The sequence below is a fragment of the Macaca fascicularis genome, chromosome 19 (genome assembly GCF_037993035.2).
Source record: "Macaca fascicularis isolate 582-1 chromosome 19, T2T-MFA8v1.1".
Taxonomy (NCBI): domain Eukaryota; kingdom Metazoa; phylum Chordata; class Mammalia; order Primates; family Cercopithecidae; genus Macaca; species Macaca fascicularis.
Window position 1 is genome coordinate 17169125 of NC_088393.1, and position 25584 is coordinate 17194708.

Here is a 25584-nt window from a genome sequence, read left to right on the forward strand (position 1 = left end):
GTTGCTTCAGCCAGTCTGGGCTACCTCATTGTGGTAGCCTGAGCTGATGAATGCACTCACCCCGCTGATGGTGCCTGTGCCCAGCAGAGGTACCTGTTTCAGTATAAGACAGCAGTGATGTGCCTGGCCTTGCCTGTCCCAGTAGATCCTCAGGGTCAGCGTTTGGGTCACATGCAGTGTTGGGCACCGCAGGGCAGCGGAAACAGTGAAGTCTGTGTGTCCCTTCATCCGTTCACTTTATCATCCCCAACGGGGTGAAGCCCACTCCGTTCCTCACACTGTTCCAGGCACTGAGGATACAGCCCTGATCAAAACCCCCGCCCTCGTGGAGTCCACCATCTAGTCAGGGACTGGCAGACAATACAATGAGTAAAACACATGATCCGTAAGGTAGCGACAGGGGCCACGGAGAAAAACGCAGGAGTGCTGGGAGGTGGCGTCATTTTACTTTGGTGAAAGAGCGTTCTCTGGGACTCACCACGCAGGGGTTGTCCAAGCAAAAACCTCAGCCAGGCTGGAGGAATCCTGACTGGCTGGAGACCCAGCCCTTGTGTGCTGGGGATAGTGCAGCATAATTCTGGTTTAGAAACAACAGCTCCTCCTTTGGGGGCATGGTCCTGTCCCACCACAACATGGGAGGCAAGCTTGTTTCTATTTTTGCTCATATCGGCTGCAAAGTACACGCATAGAGGGCATTCTTGGTGGGTGCTCAGGGCCTGTCTTTTCTCCCAAGCAACCGATGCACCTCGTTGCGATTGGCCTGGGGCTTAGCACCAAAAATGTCATGTCCCTTGAAGTCCCCCACAACCTGGACGGTGGGTCGCCTCTAACCTCCAGGGTCCCCACCTTATGTATCCTACCTTGGCATCACTGTTGGCAGCAGGTGCCTTCCCACGTGAAGGCAATCTTGCTGAAACAGATTGCAGAAGGCGTGGGAGACTTCTCTATTACACGCAGCCTAGCACTTGGCGCCGCAGAGGCTTCAACATCCACTTTGTACATTTCTCCTGAATGTGAAGTTTTCCAAATGGAAGGTGCTCATTGAACTTGTAGTGTTCTTTGAGTAGATGGGTAAGGATCGGGCGGAGGGGAACTGGGGAGACTCACCTGTGCACCCCGCTCTGCTTGCCTCCGGGCTCTCAGAAGTAACCTTTCCCTGTCTCTAATAAAACCTGGCTCCGTGCTGAGTTTTTTCCGTTCCTGTGCAGACAGTGGCTGGGCCTGGCGTTTTTCACAGTCTGTTTCCGGCGTCGGGCCTGGCAGTAACTCATTGTCGCCTTGTCAGGAGAATTCGCACAACCACGGGGACGGTGCAGAGGACTTCAAGCAGCAGGTGCCGTATAAAGAGGACAAACCCCAGGTACCCCTGGAGTCCGATTCCGTGGAATTCAACAACGCCATCAGCTATGTGAATAAGATTAAGACCCGCTTCCTAGACCACCCGGAAATCTACAGGTCGTTCCTGGAGATCCTGCACACGTACCAGGTAAGAGCTCAGATTACAATTCCTTGTGGGTTTTGGATTTCATCCAGTTTGAGGCCCCGCAGATATCTGACAGATTTTCCTGTCAGAATTCATAAAATCCTGTGAAATTCTAATTAGTTGTGGGCTTTTTTGTTTGTTTTTTCTTAGACAGAGTCTGGCTCTGTTGCCCAGGCTGGAGTGCAGTGGCACAGACTCGGCTCACTGCAGCCTCTACCTCCTGGGCTCAAGCCATCCTCCAACCCCAGCCTCCCAAGTAGCGGAGGCTACCTGGGGCTAGAACATGGGCGCGCGTCACCACACCTAGCTAATTTTTGTATTTTCTGTAGAGACAGGGTTTTGCCATGTTGCCCAGGCTGGTCACGAACTCCTGAGCTCAGACAGTCCATCCACCTCAGCCTCCCAAAGTGCTGGGATTACAGGTGAGAGCCACCGTGCCCAGTCACCTTTGTTTGTTTGTTTGTTTGAGACAGGGTCTTGCTCTGTCACCCAGGTTGGAGTGCAGTGGTGTGATAATAGCTCACTGCAGCCTCGACCTCCGGGGCTCAAGCAATCCTCCTGCCTCAGCCCTCCAAGTAGCTGGGACTACAGGTGTGCATCACCACACCTGGCCAAGACCGTCTTTTTATCAGATGACTTTGTTATTGCTTAGGCAATATGACCACCCTTTACTTTGCTGATGACAACTGGGCTCGGCACCAGGAACTGGGGCTACAGAGACAAATGGCTACTCCTGCTTAGCTGTTCATTGCAGTGATGGGAAGAAACTCAGAGGTGGATTGGGGTGGAAAAGAAAGGATGTGGGCAGGAGAGGTGAGTCAGGATTAACATGGTTCCCAGCCCGGTTCCCAGCCCGTCCGGGGCCAGGGAGCGGACGGTCAGGTTGAATCTTGACAGATCAGTCGGAACCAGTAGGCAGGTTAGCCTGGAGGAAGGGTGGACGTTCTCGGTGCCAGGAACGGCCTGTGCAGAGGTCCGGGGGCCGGAGCAGACAGCGGCATCGGGGCGTCTGCAGGGGACTTGGGCAGTGCAGGTGGGCTGGTGGCGAGGGACATCTGTGTCATGAGTGGGGCTTAGACGTCCTCTTCACCCAGACATGGAGTCTCTTACACTTGTAATTTTTTTTAGCAGCAGAACCCATTTTTTTTTCTTTTTTTAAATGGAGTCTTGCTGTCACCCAGGCTGGAGTGCAGTGGCTCAATCTCAGCTCACTGCAACCTCAGCCCCCTAGGTTCAAACGATTCTCCTGCCTCAGCCTCCTAAGCAGCTGGGACTACAGGCCTGGGCCACCACGCCTGGCTAATTAGCAGAAATCTTTTAAAATGATATCTGGGTGGCCTTGACATGTCGAGTAAAGAAATGGGATTCTTGGCCGGGCGCGGTGGCTCAAGCCTGTAATCCCAGCACTTTGGGAGGCCGAGACGGGTGGATCACGAGGTCAGGAGATCGAGACCATCCTGGCTAACACGGTGAAACCCCGTCTCTACTAAGAAATACAAAAAACTAGCCGGGCGAGGTGGCGGGCGCCTGTAGTCCCAGCTACTCGGGAGGCTGAGGCCGGAGAATGGCGTGAACCCGGGAGGCGGAGCTTGCAGTGAGCTGAGATCCGGCCACTGCACTCCAGCCTGGGCTACAGAGCGAGACTCCGTCTCAAAAAAAAAAAAAAAAAAAAAAAAAAAAAAGAAATGGGATTCTTTTCAGCTTAAGTGTTTAAGATCAGATGGATAGAATTTGCACGCTGGGAACTCCAAGGCATTTGCTGTCCACTGTGCCGGCATCATCATGGGCCTTAGTGTCTGTGAGAGGCTGGTACAGCCCTAAGAACGCTTGCTTGTCATGGATGAGTGGTTGCCGGTGGCTGCTGTGAGCGTCTCGTCTGTGTGGAGGGATGTGCTTGTGATCGTAGAATCCATGGGCCCCTCCCAGGCTTCATGGGCTCATCACATTTCGGAAGGCGCAGGAGAGCAGTCTGTGCAGTGGCACGGGAGAGCAGTGACTGTTCTGTGGCATGGGAAGGGGCAGGTTAGAGACGCCAGAGATGCATTTAGACGAGGTCACAGTGAGGGGCTGCCACAGACTCCTTCAGAGGGAGTGCCATGGGAAGGACAGTGCAGTATCCCGGAACCCAAACCAGGCTGCTGGGAGTTGGTTGAGAATGCAGACACCTGGGCCGCCATGCAGGATTCCCATTCATCAGGGCCCTCCTGGCATCGGCAGTTTCTTTGTTTTTTTTTTTTTCGAGACTGGGTCTCACGGTTGCCCAGGCTGGAGTGCAGCAGCATCTTCACGGCTCACTGCAGCCTCTACTTCTCCGGGCTCAAGCAATCCTCCCACCTCAGCCTCCTGAGTGACCGGGACTACAGGCGCTCACCACCACACCTGGCTAATGTTTGTATTTTTTGAGGAGATGGAGTTTCACCATGTTGCCCAGGTGGGTCTTGAACTCCTGGCCTCAAGTGATCCACCCACCTCGGCCTTCCAAAGTACTGGGATTACAGGCATGGGCCACTGCATCCAGCTGGATGGTATCTGCATTTTAAACCAGGCCCCTGGTGACTCCAGCCTCAGGTTGTCTATTTTTTTTAAATATAAGTCTGAATTGTTGTGTAAATTATCCTGGTTTTAGAATGTTGGTTCAGATATTTCAGGGATACTGTTAGAACCAAACCAGGCAGCTCTAGGGTCCATCTGGCCATGTGTTACTTACTGTTTCTCCATCTTTGTGGGATTTTCCTTCAGACTTTATCTCTGCCACCTTCTCCCTTGGGGTTCTTATCCATAAAATGGCCACAGAACTGGTGGTGCCAACGAGCCTGGGTTCAGTGAGGTTAACTGAGCAACAAATTCAGGCACAAGCCTGTCTCAGGTCACCCCTTGGTAACTGTCACCCATTATACAGCCACGTACGCATGTCCCGTGTGTGCTGGGGCGAACGGTTAGTTCTACCCTCACATAAGTGGGTCCCTAAAAATGAGCTCACTCTGCACAGTTGCAGAGTGTCATGGGAACTGCAGGGTTCGTGGGGAAACAGACTCAGGGTATGACATTCAAAAACTTCCTCAGTGACACTTAAAAAAAGATAGGCACCGACTCTAAACAGCAGCACCGTTGTGTGCGTGTTAAGTGTCTAGGAATTACATGAATGCTACAGCAAATAGGGTACTGACCTTGGAAGAGACTTGAGGTTGGTTTGTGGATGTGGTGGCAGCCTGTGAATTATGTGAAGGCCAGGAGGAGGATATCTGAAATCAGACAGGTCATCATGGCCTCAGATGGGGACAGGGCTGGCCCCTAACACAGGGAACACAACACTGAGAGAGCGCCCGGACATGGGGGGGGGAGGTGCTGGCGTGGTTTTGCATACTCCCACGGGGTCCTGGTCAGCCAGGAGCGGTGTCTGCATTCACCTGGTGTTTCTCCTGCACAAAATAGAAGAGAAGCAAACACAAAATTCATCTCATGTTCAAATTATTCCCAGTACTTGTATCTCATTTAGACAGACGTCTTGTTCAAAATAAGCATTCTAGCAGAACTGACTGTCTGCAGCATGAATTTCCACAAACTGCTTCTCTAAGTTGAGGGTGTACTATGCATTCATAGAGATCACTAAATTTCCCTCTGAAAGGTGGTACAAGTTTATCTTTCTGCCTTGGGTGTTTGATTGATTGTTTTTCTGAGACGGAGTCTCACTCTGTCACCCAGGCTGGAGTGCAGTGGCGCAATCTCGGCTCACTGCAGCCTCCACCTCCCAGGCTCAAGCGATTCTCCTGCTTCAGCCTCCCAAGTAGCTGGGACTACAAGCACACGCCACCACACATGGGTTATTTTTGTGTTTTTAGTAGAGGTAGGATTTCACCGTGTTGGCCAGGCTGGTCTTGAACTCCTGACCTCAGGTGATCCGCCTGCCTCGGCCTCCCAAAGTGCTGGGATTACAAGCGTGAGCCACTGCACCTGGTCTTGCCTTCCATGTTTGAGAGCACCAGTTCCCCACACCCTCATCGGAAATCCCAGCCTCTTCTGTCTGCGTAGTCAGATGAGCAGAAGATGGCTGTGGCACTGTTTTAAATTGTTTCTTTAAACATCAGTCAATTCGGTCATTGTTTCTTTTCTTCTTTATTCATTTTAGATAAGATCTTGCTCTGTTGCCCAGGCTGGAGTACGCACTGTCGTGGTCGTAGCTTACTGCAGCCTTGAGGTCATGGGCCTAAGCAATCCTCTTGCCTCAGCCTCCCAAGTAACTAGGACTACAGGAGGGTGTCACTATGCCTACATAATGTTTAAATTTTTTTTTTTAAATCATTTCTCAGCCTTTTGGCTAAGATCAAGTGTAAAATTTTTTGTAGAGATAGGGTCTCACTGTATTGCCCAGGCTGGCCTTGAACTCCTGGACTGAAGCCAGTCTCCTGCCTCAGCCTCCCAAAGTGCTGGGATTACAGGCATGAGCCATCATGCCCAGCCTAAATTGTTTCTTTAAACTTCAGTCAATGTGGTCGTTGTTCTGTCTGTATGCAGATGGATCATTTCTATTTATTATCTGAACTGAGTGGCCTTTGCTCATTTTTAAGTTTTGCTTTTTAGTGGCTTTTGATGACTTTTTGGAAGGGTGGTGTTTTTTTCCCCTGCAGTTTAGGTGCCACTGGTGCCAAGATTTAAAACTTGCTTCCCTTCCCACAGGCTGCAGTGGGCGCAGAGGGGCGGGAGGTGCCAGCGCAGGGACTCCTCCTGCTTTGCAGCCGTGGAGTGGGACACTGGAAGCCACGCCATATTATCTGGGAGGCCCCAGCTCCACTGCCTCTTGTTCTGTGACACTCTTGGGTGTAAAATTGATAAGGACATATTTCTAACAGCCATCTTGGTTTTGCTGGCCCATTTCTGCCTTCCAGCCTGGATTCCCTTTGGTCCTCTTGTTGCTTTAAGCTCTGGATCAGGCCATTTTCCTTGGGTCTCAGTGACTCTGGGCCAATAGGTGCCTCGGCTTGGAAGTCCCTTCCCTTCACGGCCCAGCGCTCCCCCGTTCCATACTCCCCATTTCCCTTCGGAAGGCCTGGGGTTCGCCCCTGACCTTGTACTTCCCCAGCCCACCCCTGATTCCAGCCAGCCTCACACCTCCCTGCCTCCTCTGCTCGTGGACACTGCTAGGTGTCCCTCCTCGAGACCCCCCCATACTCCTGGACAGGCCCTGCCCATGGCTGGGGCTCAGGCCATGCTGGGCAGCAAGATGCACACGTGAACAGACAGTCCTGTGGGCTCCTCTGGCAGGTGCTCTTTCCTGAGCGTCATCCCGTCCCCTTCACAGAGGGCTGCCTGAGTGTCCCAGCCCAGGGCATAGCACTCCTTGGCTAATGACTTGTTTTCCCTTTCCTGAATACTGGCAGAAGGAGCAGCTGAACACGAGGGGCCGACCGTTCCGAGGCATGTCCGAAGAGGAGGTGTTCACCGAGGTGGCCAACCTCTTCCGGGGCCAGGAGGACCTGCTCTCCGAGTTTGGACAATTCCTGCCCGAAGCCAAGCGGTCTCTGGTGAGTGCGGAGAGCCCCTGCCCAGCCTCGGGGGCCTCAGCGAGGAGGGAGGGCTCCAGCCAGCTTGGCCCAGGGCTGGGCCAGGCCCATCCACCCTCCAGGCCACAGTTGGGGTCCCCCAGAAGCTACGCAGGTTGCGATACCCAGGGGTTCCTCACTGTAGGCTCCACCTGCCCAGCAAGCTCGTAAACGATTCTCCAAGGTGCTTCTCTGTACAGACAATACCCAGGTATCGGGGTGGTTTGGGAAGCAGAGAGCATCTTCCAATGGAGATGATGGGCCCAGGGGTTCCACCTCCTGTGCCTGCTCTGCAGAGCCCCACCCTGCCTGGGACCCCAGCCCTGTGGGAAGGTGCAGGAGGGCTGGGTCCCCCACCATCGCTTCCCCTGTGAGACTGATCTGGAGCTCCAGCACGTTGGATCTGGAAGAGCCAGTAGCGGGGGTGGCCTGTGGCCTGGCCCTGACCATGGTGGTAGAGAGCAGAGATGGGCGAGGAGGGGTCTTAGACGGGGAGGCTCAGGGCTCACCCTGCACGGTCAGCCTTTCTCCCCTGCCTGTGGCCTGAAGCTGCCAGGGCTGCCTGTTCCAGTTCCCCTTTTTTCCCCCACTGTGAACATAAGACTTTTAAAAAAATTGAAGTGACATTTATGTAACATGAAATTCACCTTTGAAAGTGAACAATCCGACCGGGCGCGGTGGCTCAAGCCTGTAATCCCAGCACTTTGGGAGGCCGAGACGGGCGGATCACAAGGTCAGGAGATCAAGACCATCCTGGCTAACCCGGTGAAACCCCGTCTCCACTAAAAAATACAAAAAACTAGCCGGGCGAGGTGGCAGGTGCCTGTAGTCCCAGCTACTCGGGAGGCTGAGGCAGGAGAATGGTGTGAACCCAGGAGGCGGAGCTTGCAGTGAGCTGAGATCCGGTCACTGCACTCCAGTTTGGGCGATAGAGCGAGACTCTGTCTCCAAAAAAAAAAAAAAAAAAGAAAGAAAGTGAACAATCCATGGCATGTAGTACATCCTCAGTGTTGTACAACCTTCACCACTACCGAGTTCTAGAACATTTTCGTCCCCTTGAAAGGAGACCCCGTCTCCATCAGCAGCCACCCCTTTCCCCTCCCCCAGCTCCTGGCAACTGCCCATGTGCTTCCTGTCTCTGTGAATTTGATTCGCCCATTCTGGACATTTCAGATTGGTGGAATATCACCCTATGTGGCCTTTGTGTCTGGCTTCTCTCACTCAGCATCATGTTTTCAAGGTTCATCCATGTATTGCCATGGTTCAGTGCTCATTCCTTTTTCTGGCTGAATCATACTCTGTTAGATGGATGAGCCACATTCTGTTTATCCATATTCTGTTGATGGACATTTGGGTTGTGTCTACCTTTTGGCTGTTGTGAACAGTGCCGCCATCAACATTCATTACAAGGATTTGTTTGAACACCTGTTTTCAGTTCTTTTGGGTAGACACCTAGGAGTGGAATTGCTGGGTCACGTGGTAATTCTGTGTTTGACTTTTTGAAGAGCCTCCAAACTGTTTTCTTCAGTGACCGCACCATTTTACATTCCCATCAGCAATGGACTGCGGTTTCTGTCTCTCCACATCTTGGCCAACATTTGTTCTTTTCCAGGTTTTTTTCTTTTTTTGCCTTTTTTTTTTTTTTAGTAGCCATTAGTGTGTGAAGTTTTATTGCATTAAAGTTTGTTTGTTTTTATTTTTTGAGACAAGCTCTCTCTCTGTCACCCAGGCTGGAGTGCAGTGGCATAATTGATCACTGTTCACTGCAACCTCCATCTCCCAGGCTCAGGTGATCCTCCCACCTCAGGCTCCTGAGTAGCTGGGACTACAGGCACCATCACGATGCCAGGCCAATTTTTGTATTTTTTTGTTGAGACAGGGATTTGCCATGTTGCCCAGACTGGTCTCGAGCTCCTGGCCTCAAGCAGTCCACCTGCCTCAGTCTCCCAAAGTGCTGGGATTACAGGGGTGAGCCACTGCGCCCGGCCTGCTTTTATTTTTTAATTGTAGAGACAGGGTCTCACAGATTTGCCCAGGTTGGTCTCAGACTCCTGAGACCTCAAGCAATCCTCCCACCTCGGCCTCCCAAAGTGTTAGGATTACAGGCATGTGCCATTGTGCCCAGTCCATGGTTTCTTTAAGTGGCATTTATGCAGGGTGCCTGGCTAGCTCAGTCAGTAGAGCATGAGACTCTTAAATAACATTTGTTACCAATTTAAGATTTTTAGTGTGTATTGGGTTCTTAGAGCCATCTTGTGTATTTAGAAAGATGGGATCAACTTTTTAAAATTATTAAAAGCACTGCAGCATCTGTTGCGTGAAGTATAATCTTTATGTTAACTTTTGGATGTATATTAAAACTGTAGGAAAAAGAAACCAAGATGAAATTTGGCATTGCCCTAATTAAATTTGACTGGCCTGGATCAGAGGTTGGCAAACCTTTTCTACAAAGGGCCAGATAATAAATATCACAGGCTTTGCAGGCCAGCTGATCTCTGTGTAAAGACTCACCTCTGCCCTAGTAGCTTGAAAGCAGTCATGGAATATATATGTCAATGACTGGGCAGGGCTGTGTGACAATAAAACTTTATTTACAAAATGAATGGGTGTAGCTGGGTACCAACAAAACTTTATTTACAAATTGAATGGGCATGACTGGGTACCAGTAACTCTTTACAAAAGGAATGGGTGTGGCTAGGTGCTGATAAAATTTTATTTATGAAAACACGCCCTGTGTTAATTTGCCATTCCCTAGCCTAGGTGGTCTTTGGGGGTCCATCTAGCTCAGATGTTCACATGATTGGGAGATTAACTGAAAAGCAAGAACCATGTGAACTGTTGGGGAAGATCTGCTATACCTGCTTGGTGAACTTGACTGGACGCGTGGCAGGTTTCCCCTCCAGGTCCCCTGTTCTTGTTCAGCATTTGTCATATGGTTGCCCAGCTGCATCTTTTGGGAATCAGTTTGCACCTGTTCCAGCATCCACAAAAAATTGCCACATGTGGTGGCTCGTGCCTGTAATCCCAGCTACTCGAAAGGCTGAGGCAAGAGAATTACTTGAACCCAGGAGACAGAGGTTGCAGTGAGCTGAGATCATACCACTGCACTCTAGCCTGGGTGACAGAGCGAGACTCCGTCTCAAAAAAAAAAAAAAGATGTACCAGTGGAGAATTGTTGTGTAGATGCCAAAGTCTCCACTTACAGCTCTCGAAATAACCTTGAGTTTTGGGTAATTATTCCCCCCAAATAAGTTTAATTCTTCTGAGTCTTGGCTGTGGCTAAATAGTAAGTCTTTATTAGTAGTAGTAGTATTGTGGCTAAATAATGTCTTTATTATTATTGTAAAAACAGTATACACTAATGAAAAAATAAGTATTAGCAGGAGTATCAAATTTTTAATGCAAACTTCCTCTCCCTTGACTCAGTTCTGTTCAGAGGTTAGCACTTCTAAGTGTCTTATATCTTTCCAGAAATTTCCTCTGCATGTGCAACAAGTACTTTTTACAAAGTAACACACGACATCCTGTTTGTTCTGCCCCTTGGCTTTTTGGGTTTTTTCCTTATTATTTTTTGTTGTTGTTGTTGTTGTTTGTTTTATTTCAGGTATGCCTGTCTCTAACAGCAGCCCAGAGCCAGCTCATGGTATCTGATCGCTGCTGGCTGATTTGTTCAGATGCACCATGACTTGTCCACCTCACCCACACTTTAGGTCTTTAGAGGTGTCTTTTTGTGCCGGTCCTGTGGTGGCAGGGGAAGGGGGAGTACGATGGAGGTGACCGCAGTAGCACAGAACCTTGTAGGGCCTCTCCAGCCCTGCCCACATCCTGCAGAAAAGCTGCGGTCTGTCCATCGTCCCCTGCCCGTCCAGCCTTCCAGTATGTTCATAATAGACTGTTGCAAAACAGTTCTTTGTAATGTCACTGGCACCCTGTAGGCACCGTTCTCGGGACAAGCATCCTTGACCTGTTAGCCGATGGCTGGTGTAGAGCCTGGGAGGCAGGCCCCAAACCAGTCACGAGCCCCACTCTGCTCCCAGCAAGTGACGACATCATCCCCCAGAAATGCTTTCTCATTCATAGAAAAGACTTCAAAACCTGGCCCCAAGGCCCCCACCAGTGCCCTGGCGAAAATCAGCCACTTCCCCTTGCTGCCTGTTTCTCTCACTGCACCTTGTGTTTCTGTGGCACTGGCATGCACGCGGCGAGGTGCCCCACCAGTGGCTCGCCACATGAGCCCCCGCATGGGAAGACCCAACTCAGGTGTCTCCCTCCTGAAACCCCTGGCCCCTCTCCCTCCCTTACCCATAAAGGCCTCACAGGAACCTTCTCCCAGCCTAGCAGTGTTAGTCTGTGAAGATTCGGTTACCTTGGAATGTGAGCGTCTTGCTGGAGTCACCTCACGCACTGATGGAGCATCTGGCCTGGCGCCTGTGGCCACCAGTGCCCACCGGGCTGTGGGCTGAGCTGGAAGCAGCTCTGCATGCTCTGGTGCATGGGCCCAGCCATGTCTCCGGTGCTGACCACCTCCCACGTGTGTCCTCAGTTTACAGGAAACGGGCCATGCGAAATGCACAGTGTGCAGAAGAACGAGCACGACAAGACCCCAGAGCACAGCAGGAAGCGCTCCCGGCCCTCGCTCCTGCGCCCCGTGTCTGCACCCGCCAAGGTACCCGTCAGCCGCGCGCAGCCGTGCTCGCATGCAGGGGCCCCAGCAAATCGGGCCTTCCCAGCAGGTGGCCAGGGAACAGAGGCCCCAGCAGGGGTTTGGGGCTGGACCTGGGGCTGTGTGAGATTCACCAGCGGTGGGACCTTTGGAAGTCGGCTCTCCTCTAAGGTGGCTGTTCATCCGTTCTCCCTGTCCCATGAGATTATTGTGAGGAAGAGGAGGAAGGAGTGTTACCCCCACCCTAGGTCCCAAGAAACACGGTGTACCACTCAGTCTCCTTTTCACCCTCGGGACTCTCTCACAGGCAAGGCCACCATGCACATTTGTTCGGGTTGGTCACTGCAGAGCTGAGGGCAGAGATCCTGTCACGCCCTTCACCTGCAGTGGTGGTTTTCCGATTCCATTATTCCTCTTGCGGTTACTACTTGGCTTTCTACTATTGGTGGGAACTTCCTCGTTCTCCCATTTATTTAGTTATGTATATTAGATATGGACTCTGGGTTATAATCCGTTCTAGTGCTGATGTCCATGCTGTTCCACATTTGGCCGGTAGGGTCCCTTTGGCTCCTGTGTCCTTTTGGCATGTCCTCATCATTCTTTCTTTGGTGGGGGAATGGGCGTTCACTCCGCCACCCAGGCTGGAGTGCAATGGCACAGTCAGCCTTGACCTCTGGGCTCTAGCTGTCCTCTCACCTCAGCCTTCCAAGTAGCTGGGACCACAGGTGTGCGCCACCACACCTTTTTGTAGAGATGAGATTTCGCCGTGTTGGCCAGGCTGGTCTCAAACTCTTGGGCTCAAACAGTCCTCCCACCTCAGCCTCCCAAAGTGTTGGGATTACAGGCGTGAACCCCTGCACCCAGCTCATGCCCATTCTTTAGGCACTTTGGAGATAGTTCTGGATAGACAGTGTTGTCCTTCTTGCCATGATTGTGTGTCCAAGTTCAGGTCCAAGTCCAGCTTAGAGACAAAAGCCTGCAGAGACTCAACACTTGGCTTCTCCAGGGTCTTCCCAGTGCAACCCTCTTCCTGTCCGCTTCTTGTTGCTGTCTTGGCCCTCAGGACAAAACAGGGAGAGGATTCTGAGGTTGTCGTAGCCAGGGGCACATCTTCCTTGCCGTTTGGATGCTGTGGCAGTCTTGCCTGTTACCCAAAGCCCTACCCTCTGAGATGGAGATCTCGGATTTGGCAGTGGCGGGTAGCTCCAGAGGTGTCATCTCGGGGATCCTGGGTAACTGGGAGGCTCCTGCCTATCCCTCACTGAGCACCTTGTGGCAGTTCCCAAAGGAAAGCACGGTCTTAGCCTTCTTGTGACTCTGTGACAGCGATGGATAGAGGCCACCGGTGGGAGGCAGAGTTAACTGCATGGAATTTCTCCCCACAGAAAAAAATGAAACTTCGTGGTACCAAAGACCTGTCCATCGCTGCTGTGGGGAAGTACGGGACTCTGCAGGAATTTTCTTTCTTTGACAAGGTGAGGGTGGGCCCTGGCTTCCATCTCAGGGATGCCATGTCCAGCTGGGTGGGCTGATGCTCCCTGGGCCTGCCCCAGGACTGGGGGAGGGGGGCAGGTAAGGTGGGTGCACTCTGAGGATGGAACAGGTGGGACCAGGAGGATGGGCTGGCCCCCAGCTTTCACTGCAGAAGGGTGTGTGGGCCACCTTGAAGCCCAGGCATGTGGTGTGGGCGGGAGTCCACAGTGGGTGCTGAGAGTCCAAGCAGAGTATGAAGACATACACATCTGCCACCCTGCAGCTGTGTAGCTTTTTTGGGTATCAGGGATGATTGTGGGGTTCCCGCCCAGGGTCTGTGGGCAGAGCAAACAAAGTGGCTGTGTACATGGGCTGAGTTGCTGCACAGATCGCGTGCACAGACTGTGTGAATTGCCGCAAGGACCGTGTGCACAAACTGTGAATTGCTGCACAGAGTGCTTTCACAGACTGTGTGAATTGCATGGATCGCATGCGTGGACTGCGTGAATTGCTGCACAGTTGCGTGCACAGGCTGTGTGAATTGCTGCACGGATCACATGCATGGTCTGTGTGAATTGCACAGATCATGTGCACAAACTGTGAATTGCTGCACAGATTGCGTGCACAGACCGTGTGAATTCCTGTGCAGATCGTGTACCCAAACTGTGTGAATTGCTGCACAGATGGCGTGCACAGACTGTGTGAATTCCTGTGCAGATCGTGTACCCAAACTGTGTGAATTGCTGCACAGATGGCGTGTATGGGCTGTGAATTGCAGCATGGCTCTTGTGCCCATGCTGTGTGAATTGCTACACAGATTACATGCATGGGATGTGAATGCTGCACAGATCGTGTGCACAGGCCGTGAATTGGTGCATGGATTATGTGCATGGGCTGTGTGAATTGCAGCACAGATCTCATTTACTTACAGACACAGCTGGTTCCCATGTCGCACACCCATGTGGGTGACTTCCAAGTGAGTCAGGCCCAGAGGCTGAGGAGCAGGGGTTCACAGTGGTCCCTGACTGCTCTCTCCGCAGGTGCGCCGTGTGCTGAAGAGCCAGGAGGTGTACGAAAACTTCCTCCGCTGCATCGCACTCTTCAACCAGGAGCTGGTGTCTGGCTCCGAGCTCCTGCAGCTCGTCAGCCCATTTCTGGGGTGAGCAGCTGACTTCCCGGGGCTCCCCATGGGGGTTCTGTTCCTGTCAACTCCATCTACTTGGTTTTTAGTTACTTTGTGCTTTACTAAAGTCCTGTTTATTAATTGACGTGATTGAGATAATTATCAATTCCCATGCATTTGTAAGGAGCGATACACCACCTGGGTATCCTCCAGCTGGTTCCTTTAACAGTAACATCTGTAGTCAGTATCCTCACCAGAATACAGGGTCCTCGAATAATGCCTTTTCATTTAACACTGTTGTAACACCGATGAGAAAAAACATTCATTTCTGGTCTGAGTGGAGTTTGCACGTTCTCCCCATGTCTGTGGGGATTTTCTCCCGCATCCCAAAGATGTGCATGTTAGGTTAAGTGTAGGTGAGGCGGTGAGTCTCCATGGCCCCAGCCTGAGTGAGTGTGGCGGGGTGAGCGCCCTGCAGTGAGCTGGCATCCTGTCCAGGGTGGGTGCCCCCCTGGTGCTCTGAGCTGCTGGGATGGGGTCCGGCCACCCAAGACCCTGAATTGGGATAATTGGGTAAATCATTATTTTACTTGTTTTTACTCATCTTTTTTATGTGTACATGTGGCTTGCCTTCATTTCAGTGTTTCATTTTAGAAGTGTTTCGATCTCTCTTTAGAAATTCGATGATGGTTTTGTGACCAGAAATATGCTGTAGGAACTTCATTCTTGTTTATGTGTCAATTAGCTTGTGGCAAAATTGGTTTTGTTACACATCTTTTCACTTAAAGTCACAGCTTCCTAAAACCTGTTGATGATGTTGAGTGAGGACTTCCTGTATTGACTCTCACACAACCCCCCGATCTTTCCAGACTCTCCATGTTACTCGTACACGTCTGGTGTGTGTGTTTTTATACAACTTTCTCACTGTGAAGGGTTGTGTATCCGCCGCAGTGGAGATCCTGAATAGCTTCAGGACTGTCAGGGTTCTGGCCTTGACCTTTATCTCCATCCCAAAACCCTGCCTCAGCTGGAGTCTGTTCAAACCCCTGGCAGCCACTTATCTGTTCTCTAGACACTAATGTTACAGTGACGGAACTGTACAGGAGGAACCCTCTGGGAGAAGCTTTTTTTTTTCCCCCAGCATAATTCCCTGGAGATTCACCTGTTAAATACTTTTTAAAATTCTAACACTTGGGCCAGGCGCAGCAGCTCATACCTGTAATCCCAGCACTTTGGGAGGCTGAGATGGGCGGATCGCCTGAGGTCAGGAGTTCGAGACAAGCCTGGCCAACATGGTGAAACTCCATCTCTACTAAAAATACAAAAACTAGCCGGGCGTGGTGGCGGGCACCTGTAATCCCAGCTACTTGGGAGGCTGAGGCAGGAGAATCACTTGAACCCAGGAGGCGGAGGTTGCAGTGAGCCAAGATTGCTCCATTGTACTCCGCCTGGGCGACAAGAGCGAGACTTCGTCTCAAAAAAAAAAAAAATTCTCACACCTAGATCGGGCTCGGATTGGGTATGGTGGCTCACACCTGTAATCCCAACATTTTGGGAGGCCAAGGTGGGTGGATCACTTGATGTCGGGAATTAGAGACCAGTCTGGGCAGCATGGCTAAACCCTGTCTGCTAAAAAATATAAAAATTAGTCGGGGGTGGTGGCACACGCCTCTTGGCCCAGCTACTTGGGAGGCTCAGCTGGAAGGATAGCTTGAACCTGGGAGGTCAAGGCTGCAGTGAGCTGTGATCATGCCACTGTACTCTAGCCTGGGTGACAGAGTGAGACCCTGTTTCCAAAAAAAAAAAAAAAAAAAAAGTAACACCTCTGTTGCACAAAGGGAAGCCTCATTAGTGGGTCAGGTCTAAGAGCAGCTTCTAACCCCTGGTGGCCAGGTCAGCCTCAGGAGGGGACTGGGACTGGGTGGAGGGGCCTGGGAGCAACTGTGTACACTTGTGTCTGCTCTTGGGCTCACAGGAGTGTGCACAGTAGGGGTAGGCGGGCTTGTGAGCGCTGTGTGAGACCTGGGAGCCAGCCGGGGCCAGTGTTGCTTCCTGCACATCAGCCCTGTGACTGGGGTGCATCACTTGGGCAGTCTGAGACTCTGTTTCCTTGCTGTAAAATGGGGATAGTGAGTGTACCGACCTACGTGGAGTTCCCGAGAGCTGCAGGTGGGTACTACCTGCAGGGCCCTTCAAATACAACAGAATCTCACCAATAAAAGGAAAAGAGAGGTTTTTTCTGGCAGAAGGAAATGATGTAAGTCACAAACTTGGATCGACCTAAAGAAAGGAAGAGCATCGAGAAAAATAACACGTGAAGTTTTTTTTTTCAAGACAGAGTCTTGCTCTGTTGCCCAGGCTGGAGTGCAGTGGCACAATCTTGGCTCACTGCAACCTCCACCTCCCGGGTTCAAGCGATTCTCCTGCCTCATCCTCCCGAGTAGCTGGGATTACAGATGTGCACCACCATACCTGGCTAATTTTTGTGTTTTTAGTAGAGGTAGGGTTTTGCCGTGTTGGCCAGGCTGGTGTCGAACTCCTGACCTCAAGCGGTCTGCCTGCCTCGGTCTCCCAAAGTGCTGAGATTATGGGCATGAGCCACCATGCCTGGCCACGATTCTTTTTTTCAATGGTTCTCGCACATGGTGGGTGCACAAGTTACGTGATCAGCCCATTCAGTCCTTCCTTAACCCTTTTCCCATTTACCCCAAGGATAGTGGTTGACGGCACTTGCGGCTGCAGCGTTTACCCCGAGATAACTTTGCCATGAAGCATCTCATTTTTATTACTATTTTTGCATTGCTCTCATATCAACTTTGGAAATAAAAGATACCATTTTATGTGTAGCATTCTGCTTTTAGTAGTGATATTTCCAGTTACAAAATATAGTAATTCTTGATCACTGAAAATGTCAAATCTTGGAAAATATAGCATTCCTACGTTTGATGTTAACATTGTTCTCAAACAGTTGTTTGCCAAAGATTCATTTGATGAATCTGACTGTTCCAAAATAGACGATTCTGGTGATTCAGATGATTCTGATGTTCTGTTTAGAAATAACTCCAAGAACAGTTTTTATATTTTACTTTCACATTGAAAATCAGATTTGCTTCAGCTTCAAAGAGTGTGTTTATGTAAAATTAAATGAGCGCTGGCAGTAGGTTGGACTTTTTTTTTTTTTTTTTTTTTCTAAATGGGAAAAAGTTAAATCAACCCTGGGGACAGGTGCTGTGTGAGCCCTTTTGCGTTAACTTAAAAAATATATGTGTGTGTGTGTGTGTGTGTGTATACATTTGTTCATTCGTTTTGAGACAGTTTGCTCTGTTACCCAGGCTAGAACTAATGGAAAATAGGTTCAAGGCTGCAGTGAGCTATGATCACGCCAGTGTACTCTAGCCTGGGTGACAGAGTGAGACCCTGTATTAAAAAAAAAAAAAAAATTACTCTGTTGCACAAAGAGAAGCCTCATTAGCAGGTCAGGTCTAACAGCAGCTTCTAACCCCTGGTGGCCAGGTCAGCCTCAGGAGGGGACTGGGACTGGGTGGAGGGGCCTGGGAGCAATGGTAATGTAATGTAAAATAAAGCACAGACCCAAGAACCCACATGGCCAATAAATGGCTTGAACCTTTATTAAGCAGTCACCCATTTGCCCACCACCACCCTCAAAAACAGACTCCAGGAGCCCCCCATGTACCGTTCCAGTCCCTGCTCATCTCATTGCAAGAGTGTCCTGACTTCAGGAGTGACCACCTCCTGCACTAATGAAGGTGCAGCCACCCAGGTGGGCACCAAATACATGGCTCAGTCTCACCCCCATCCGGGTTTTGTTTCCTTCCTTCCTTCCTTCCTTCCTTCCTTCCTTCCTTCCTTCCTTCCTTCCTTCCTTCCTTCCCTCCCTCCCTCCCTCCCTCCCTCCCTCCCTCCCTCCCTCCTTCCTTCCTTCCTCTCTCTCTCTTTCTCTCTCTCTCTTTTTCTTTTTCTTTCTTTCTTTCTTTTTTTTTTTTCAAGACAGAGTCTTACTCTGTCGCCCAGGCTGCAGTGCAATGGTGCGATCTCGCCTCACTGCAACCTCTGCCTCCTGGCTTCAAGTGCCTCTCCTGCCTCAGCCTCCCGAGTAGCTGGGACTACAGGCGTCTGCCACCATGCCCGGCTAATTTTTGTATTTTTAGTAGAGACGGAGTTTTGCCATTTGGCCAGACTGTTCTCAAACTCCTGGCCTCAAGTGATCCGCCTGCCTCGGCCTCCCAAAATGCTGGGATTACAAGTGTGAGCCATGGTGCCCAGGCCCTGGGTTTTGTTTTCTAATACGTCTCACCTCTGGTTCCCTCCAATTCTAGTCCTTACTATCTCTATCCTTATGCCCCTCTACCTGTCCCTGCCCGTTATTTCTGTGATATTAGCCTCCCAGGTTTGCTCACTCATTTGGGGATGCACAGGAGGATCACCGTGGCCCAGGATAGCTGCTTGATTACAGTCTCGATTCCTCCCTAGTCACAGCCTCGAGTGATGAGCTGCTTTCATATCATCTTCCCAAGGGTACCAATTAAGTCCTTTCCTTCCTTTCTTTTTTTTTTCTTTTAGCATCTTAAGTAATTCATAAAGTTAAAACATATTTGATGCATTTCAATACAGTTCCTAGTTATTTTAAAGGTGAGGGGCCAGGCATGGTGGCTCATGCCTATAATCCCAGCACTTTGGGAGGCCGAGGGGGAAGGATCACTTGCATCCAGGAATTTAAGACCGCGGCCTGGCACAGTAGCTCACGCCTGTAATCCTAGCACTATGAGAGGCTGAGGCGGGTGGATCACCTGAGGTCAGGAGTTCAAGACCAGCGTAACCAGTATGGTGAAACCCCATCTCTACTAAAAATTTTAAAAAATTAGCCAGACATGGTGGCCTGTGCCTGTAGTCCCAGCTACTCGGGAGGCTGAGACAGGAGAATTGCTTGAACCCAGGAAGCAGAGGTTTCAGTGAGCTGAGATTGCACCACTGCACTCCAGCCTGGGCAACAGAGCGAGCTGTCTCAAAACAAACAAAAAAACTCAACCAGCCTGGGCAACATAGTGAGACCTCGTCAGAAACTAGCCAGAAGTGGTGGCGTGTACCTGTAGCCTCTTGGGAGGCTGAGGTGGCTGGATCACTCGAGTTTCGGCAGAGCCCTCATCTCACCACTGCACTCAGCCTGGGTGACAGTGTGAGACCCTGTCTCAAAAAAATAAATAAATAAGGAAACTGAGACTCAGATCAAATGCCTCTGACTTACCCTAGGACAAGCACTCATAGGTGAGCTGAGCGTGCTGTTAGGTAGCAGCCGGGGTGCTCCAGCCCCAAAGCCAGCCCTTTGCATGTTCTCTGCCTTCTGGGCACAGTGGCTGCTGGGCGTAGCGTAAGCAGGCGCGTGCTGTCAGGCTGGGCTTCGATGTCTTTTGTTTTTTTTTTTAACTCAGCATTTCTTGGAAGTGTTTCAGCATCAGATGTGAACCCATGTCCTCATTTTTAAGCAACTGTCCCTTACCAGGGTCTCAAACGATGGGCGTTTGTCTCTAGTCCTCCCTGTCAGTGGTGTTGACATCAAATGCTCCTGAGGTTACGACCCTCGCGGGTCAAGCTGAGCTCATCAGAAGGCCTTTCCCTGGTGGTCCCGGGCATGCACGTGTTGGGGTGATCTTTTCAGTGGGTTTTCTTTCTTGGGCCGCTGAAGGTCTGTAATCGCCCTGAAGAACAGCCCGGAGCAGGATGGTGCTACTCTAGTCTCAGGCAAAACGGGGGCTCCTGGGGTCTGTTTGTGACGTGGGTGGTGGGCACACGGGTGGGCCTTTTCTATGGACGTGGAATGCACATTCACCTTGAGTCGCCTCCACTGGGCTCAGAATCCAGCACTCTCTGAGCCTGGGTCCCACCTGGGACAGGGGGCCCCCAGGGGCTGTGTGTGGAGCTGGTGTTGGCACCTGCGCCCAGCGGGCCCATGACCACCCTGGGTTGGAATTGGGACTCAGCTTCCTACTAGCCAAGCGAGCCTCAGTGTCTTTGTAAAATGGCCATACCTCCCTCCTGGGTTTGTCAGGAGGTTAGAGGGGAAGACAAAAGGAATATGAAAGGCGAGAGTCTGAAAGGCAAGATGCTGAGCAGATGGTCAGTGCCGGGACAGTCAGCTGTTCTTGTTTCCATGTTTCGGCAGCAGAGACTCACACAGGGACGGGCGTTAGGGGAAGGGTCTGTATGGAGCAAGGTCTGGGATGAAAGCGGACCTCTGCGTGTTCTTGACACAATGCTTGGTTGGGTTAGGAACATTCACCACCACGTGGCTTTCCTCTGCGTGTTCAACCTGCAGTCAGGTGCTCAGCTGGGCTGGGCGGCTGAACACGGCCCAGGGAACTGCCCCTCGCAGCTGGCAGCCACATGGCAGCCGGGCGAACTGGGTTCAGCATTCCCTTCTAGCGATCCTGATTTGTGTTTATCCCAGCAGTAGCCTCAGGCATCTCTGCAGCATTTTCGTCGGTATCTTTCCTCCCTACGTTTCCATTGGCTTGTGGGTTTTCCTTGTGAGCGCAGTTGGCATAGGGTTCTTAAATACGTGGCACGACGGAGGCCACATCAATGAGGGGGACATCATTATGGGAGGGTGGGCTGGGTGGCTGGGTGACTGCAGGATTGTGGCACCAGCAAAGTAACTGCACCTTTTTTTTTTTGTAGGATCTGATGTTACTGCTTAGAGACGGGATCCCGCTGTGTTGCCCAGGCTGGTCTCAAACTCTTGAGCTGAAGCGATCTTCCCATCTTGGCCTCCTGAGTAGCTGGGATTCCGGGCACACACCACCAGATCTGATTTTAAACAGAAATCCAGTTGGCATTGTAGAGTCGTTTGCATTAAAGCCTTCCTATCGTCAACCACAGCCATGACCTGATGACTTTCAAGCATGTGTCCAGAGAGGGGTTCACAGAGAGGAGTCTCCCTCATGAGAGGGGAAGACTGTAGGTCAGAGATAGGCAAACTTGATCTCTGAGGGGCCAGACGGGCTATGTGGAGATGATTCATACCTCTCTTGTGCAGGCCACAGGCAGTGCGTACACAAGTGGACGTGACTGTGGGCCAGTGAAACTTTATTTACGATGGGATGGCTGGGCATGGTGGCTCACTCCTGTCACCCCAGCACTTTGGGAGGTTGAGGTGAAAGGGATCGCTTGAGGCCAGGAGTTCAAGACCAGCTTGGACAACATAGCAAGACCCCATCTCTACAAAAATTTTTAAAATTGGCCGGGCATGGTGGCTCACACCTATAATCCTAGCACTTTGGGAGGCCAAGGCGGGCGAATCTCTGGAGGTCAGGAGTTTGAGACCAGCCTGACCAACATGGTGAAACCCCATCTCTACTAAAAATACAAAATTTACAGGTGGTGCGTGCCTGTAATCCCAGATACTCGGAAGGCTGACAGGAGAATAGCTTGAACCCAGGAGGTGGAGGTTTCAGTGAGCCGAGATTGTGCCATTGCACCCCTGCCTGGGCGACGAGTGAAACTCTGTCTCAAAAAAAAAACAAAAGAAATTAGCTGGGCGTAGTGGCACATGCCTGTGGTCCCAGCTATTGAGGAGGCTGAGGTGGGAGGATCTCTTGAGCCCAGGAGTTTGAGGTTGCAGTGAGCTGAGATCATGCCACTGCCCTTGAGCCTGGGCAACAGAGTGAGACACTGTCTCTAAAAAAAAAAAAAAAAAAACCAAACAAAACAAAACACAGGCAGTGGGCAGACTGGCTGTGGCTTGCCGCTCCCTGGCCTCTTCCAGTCAGGGAACGTCATGGGCTCCAGCTTCTGCCAGTTCAAGTCATCTTTTCTGGTGTATTTCAAAGCCTCCCTGTGAGTATGGGGTCAATAGGCACAGGAAGGGACCTGGTGTGTGACAGAGGGGTGGGAGGCCCATTCATTCACACACCTCAGGACTTGCAGTGACTTCCTGTGTATTGGATTCTTCCGCCTCTCATTTGCGTCCATGATGTTGAATTCTGACTCTGTTTAAGCTGTAATGTCCACATGAAGCCATTCTAAAATCTCCAGATCCCTCTCAGAAGGCCCAAGGGATGACCAGTTACCATTTTTCTTTATCTTTGAAGGAAATTTCCAGAGCTGTTTGCACAGTTCAAGTCCTTCCTAGGGGTAAAAGAGCTGTCCTTCGCGCCACCCATGAGCGACAGATCCGGGGACGGGATAAGCCGGGAAATCGACTATGCATCTTGTAAGCGCATAGGATCCAGCTACCGGGCACTCCCCAAAACCTACCAGCAGCCCAAGTGCAGCGGGAGGACGGCCATCTGCAAGGAGGTAGCGCTCCCTGGGGCTTACATGTTCGCTGACATGGTGCATCCCCCCCCCCTCCCCAGCAAACACCCAATACCCCCGTTTTGAATGAAATGCTGTGTGCTCAGCCCTCCTGAATGTTGGGTTATGGGTGGTGCTGGGATGTGGCCCAGCAAAACCACCTGAGCAGAGACAACAGTGTTGTACCCTGCTGGTAGTTTTGGCAAAACACAGAGTGTCAGGGATAATGTGGAGTTCACTTATTCATCTGTTATTTGAGTTAGGTTTATTGCTGCCATGATTCTGCTCCGTCCCGGGCTCACTGACCTCAGTGTGTTTCTGTTTAGCTTGACCATTGGACACTTCTCCAGGGTTCGTGGACAGACGATTACTGCATGTCCAAGTTCAAGAGTACCTGCTGGATTCCAGGATATAGTGCAGGGGTCAGCAAACTCTGGCCCATGGGCCCTGGCCCGCTGCCTGTGTTTGTAAATAAAGTTTTATTGGCACACAGACACAACCATTCATTTACATATTGCCTGTGGCTGCTTTTCTCACCACAAAGGCAGAGTTGAGTATTCATCCGGGATGGCCTGCAAAGTCTGAGATAGTTGCTCTCTGACCCTTTGCAGAGAAAATTTACCAATATCTGAAATGAAATCAGCCCTCCATATCTGCAAGTTCCTCATCTGTGGTTTCAACTAACCATGGATTGAAAATATGTGGGGAGAGAGAAACCAAAAAATAACAGTACAGCAATAAAGCGTAATCCACATTTTAAGAATGCAGTGTAACAATGATCTACACAGCATTTACATTGCATTAGGTATAAGTATTCTAGAGATGATTTTGCATAGGTTATATGCAAATAGGATTCCATTTGACATCAGGGACTTGAGTATCTGTGGATTTGGGTCTCCAGGGGTGGTTCTGGAACCAATCTCCCAGGATACCAAGGGAGTGTTCACTTGACCAAAGTCATGTTTTCCCTTAAAAACTTGATTCACCTTCCCATTTGTATAAGGCAGTTGCCTATCATATAATCAGGATTGTATTATGTATCTTGGTACTTTGTACACTGGCTAACAGTAAATCTTAGCTCCTGGGGCATGCAGCGCCGTTCATGGCGTTTCCTCTCGATGCAGGTACTGAATGACACCTGGGTCTCCTTCCCCTCCTGGTCTGAGGACTCCACCTTCGTCAGCTCTAAGAAGACACCGTACGAGGAGCAGCTTCACCGCTGTGAGGACGAGCGCTTCGAGGTGTGTGTGCTGCTGTGGCCAGGCCTCCCGGCACATGCCTGTCCCCCTTCTCCACCGGACATGCGTCCTGATCCTCCTCCACTGTGCCAGTCTCCTTTTAGGAGCAGGGATTGCAGCACATTCCAGCAGCTCCTGGAAGCTTCCTGCTGGGTCTTGCTGGCCTCTGGGCTGGCTACCAGATGGCACTTTTTTTTTCTGTTTAAAAATTTTGTTTGGACTGGGTGTGGTGGCACACACCTGTAATCCCAGCACTTTGGGAGGCCAAGGCAGGTGGATCATTTGAGCTCAGGAGTTTGAGACCAGCCTGGGCAACATGGTGAAACCTCATCTCTACCAAAAATACAAAAATTAGCCGGGCTTGGTGACGGGTGCCTGTAATCCTAGCTACTCGGGAGGCTGAGGCAGGAGAATTGCTTGAGCCAGAGAGGCCGAGGCTGCAGTGAGCCGAGATCAAGCCACTGCACTCCACCCTGGGCAATAAAATAAAAATACATTTAAATTACGTTAAAGAAACTTTTATTTATTTATTTATTTTGCTTGCCCTGTCTCCCAGGCTGAAAGTGCAGTGGCACAATCATGGATCATTGCTGCCTTGACCTCCCAGGGTCAAATGATCCTCCCACCTCAGCCTCCTGAGTAATTGGAACCACAGGTGCACACTACCATGCCCAGGTTGTTGTTGTTTTTTTAACTTTTTTTGTAGAGATGAGGTCTCACTATGTTCCCCAGGCTGGTCTCACACTCCTGGCCTCAAGCGATCCTCTTGAGTAGCTGGGATTACAGACACACCACCATTCCTGGCTAATTTTTGTATTTTTAGTAGAGACGGGGTTTCACCATGTTGGTCAGGCTGGTCTCGAACTCCTGACCTTGTGATCTGCCTGCCTCAGCCTCCCAAAGTGCCAGGATTACAGGCGTGAGCCACCGCACCGGGCCATAAATTTTTTTAATTAGCCAGGCATGGTGGTGCACACCTATATTCCTAGCTACTTGGGAAGCCAAGGTGGGAGGATCGTTTGAGCCCAGGAGGTTGAGGCTGCAGTGAGCTGTAATTGTGCCACTGCACTTCAGTCTGGGTGACAGAGCAAGACCCTGTCTCCTACACACACACACACCACCCCCCTCCAAAAATCCTCTGCGCTCTGAGGTCCCAGGCCCCTCCCTGAGGCCTCTTGAGTTCCCCAGTGGCTGACCCCTTCCTGCCTTCCTTTCCATAGTTAGACGTTGTCCTGGAGACGAACCTGGCCACGATCCGCGTGTTGGAAAGCGTGCAGAAGAAGCTCTCTCGGATGGCGCCCGAAGACCAGGAGAAGTTCCGGCTGGACGACTCCCTCGGGGGCACGTCGGAGGTGATCCAGCGCCGTGCCATCTATCGCATCTATGGCGACAAGGCCCCGGAGATCATCGAGAGCCTCAAGAAGAACCCCGTCACCGCTGTCCCTGTTGTCCTGAAAAGGTGCCCTGCGGCATCCCGCCTTCCCTTCCCTTCCCTTCCCTTCCATGCCGCAGGGAGCCCCTGGAGAGCTTGTTAGTGCTGTTTGTCAACAGGGGTAATCTCCAGGGGAGGTCTCAGGCCTAGGGCTGGCTTCCTGTATTTCCCAGTCTCCCACTCCTGAGAGGAGAGCACTGTGACCTTCTAGGACTTTCCACCTTGCACATAATCACATCTAGACATCTAAACTGCTTTAAGAGTCAGATGCAACCACTACACTGTGGCTTGCATTTTATTTAACGCTGCATCTCGGACACCATCT

The 25584-nt window shown here is 51.0% G+C and overlaps 1 protein-coding gene across 3 annotated transcripts in view; it reads left to right on the forward strand.

Moving 5' to 3' along the window:
* The window catches only part of SIN3B (SIN3 transcription regulator family member B), a 50641-nt gene that overhangs the window by 11634 nt on the left and 13423 nt on the right, over window positions 1–25584 (forward strand). Inside the window, exons 4-12 of one of the 3 annotated variants that reach the window (XM_045379608.2) lie at window positions 1286–1486; window positions 6859–7002; window positions 11564–11686; window positions 13069–13158; window positions 14197–14315; window positions 22385–22592; window positions 22916–23056; window positions 23714–23830; window positions 25048–25286. In XM_045379608.2, the coding sequence (XP_045235543.2) occupies window positions 1286–1486; window positions 6859–7002; window positions 11564–11686; window positions 13069–13158; window positions 14197–14315; window positions 22385–22592; window positions 22916–23056; window positions 23714–23830; window positions 25048–25286 (1382 nt within the window). The remainder of the gene's footprint in view (window positions 1–1285; window positions 1487–6858; window positions 7003–11563; window positions 11687–13068; window positions 13159–14196; window positions 14316–22384; window positions 22593–22915; window positions 23057–23713; window positions 23831–25047; window positions 25287–25584) is intronic. The other 2 variants (XM_005588342.4, XM_005588343.4) reach the window with 2 other exon arrangements.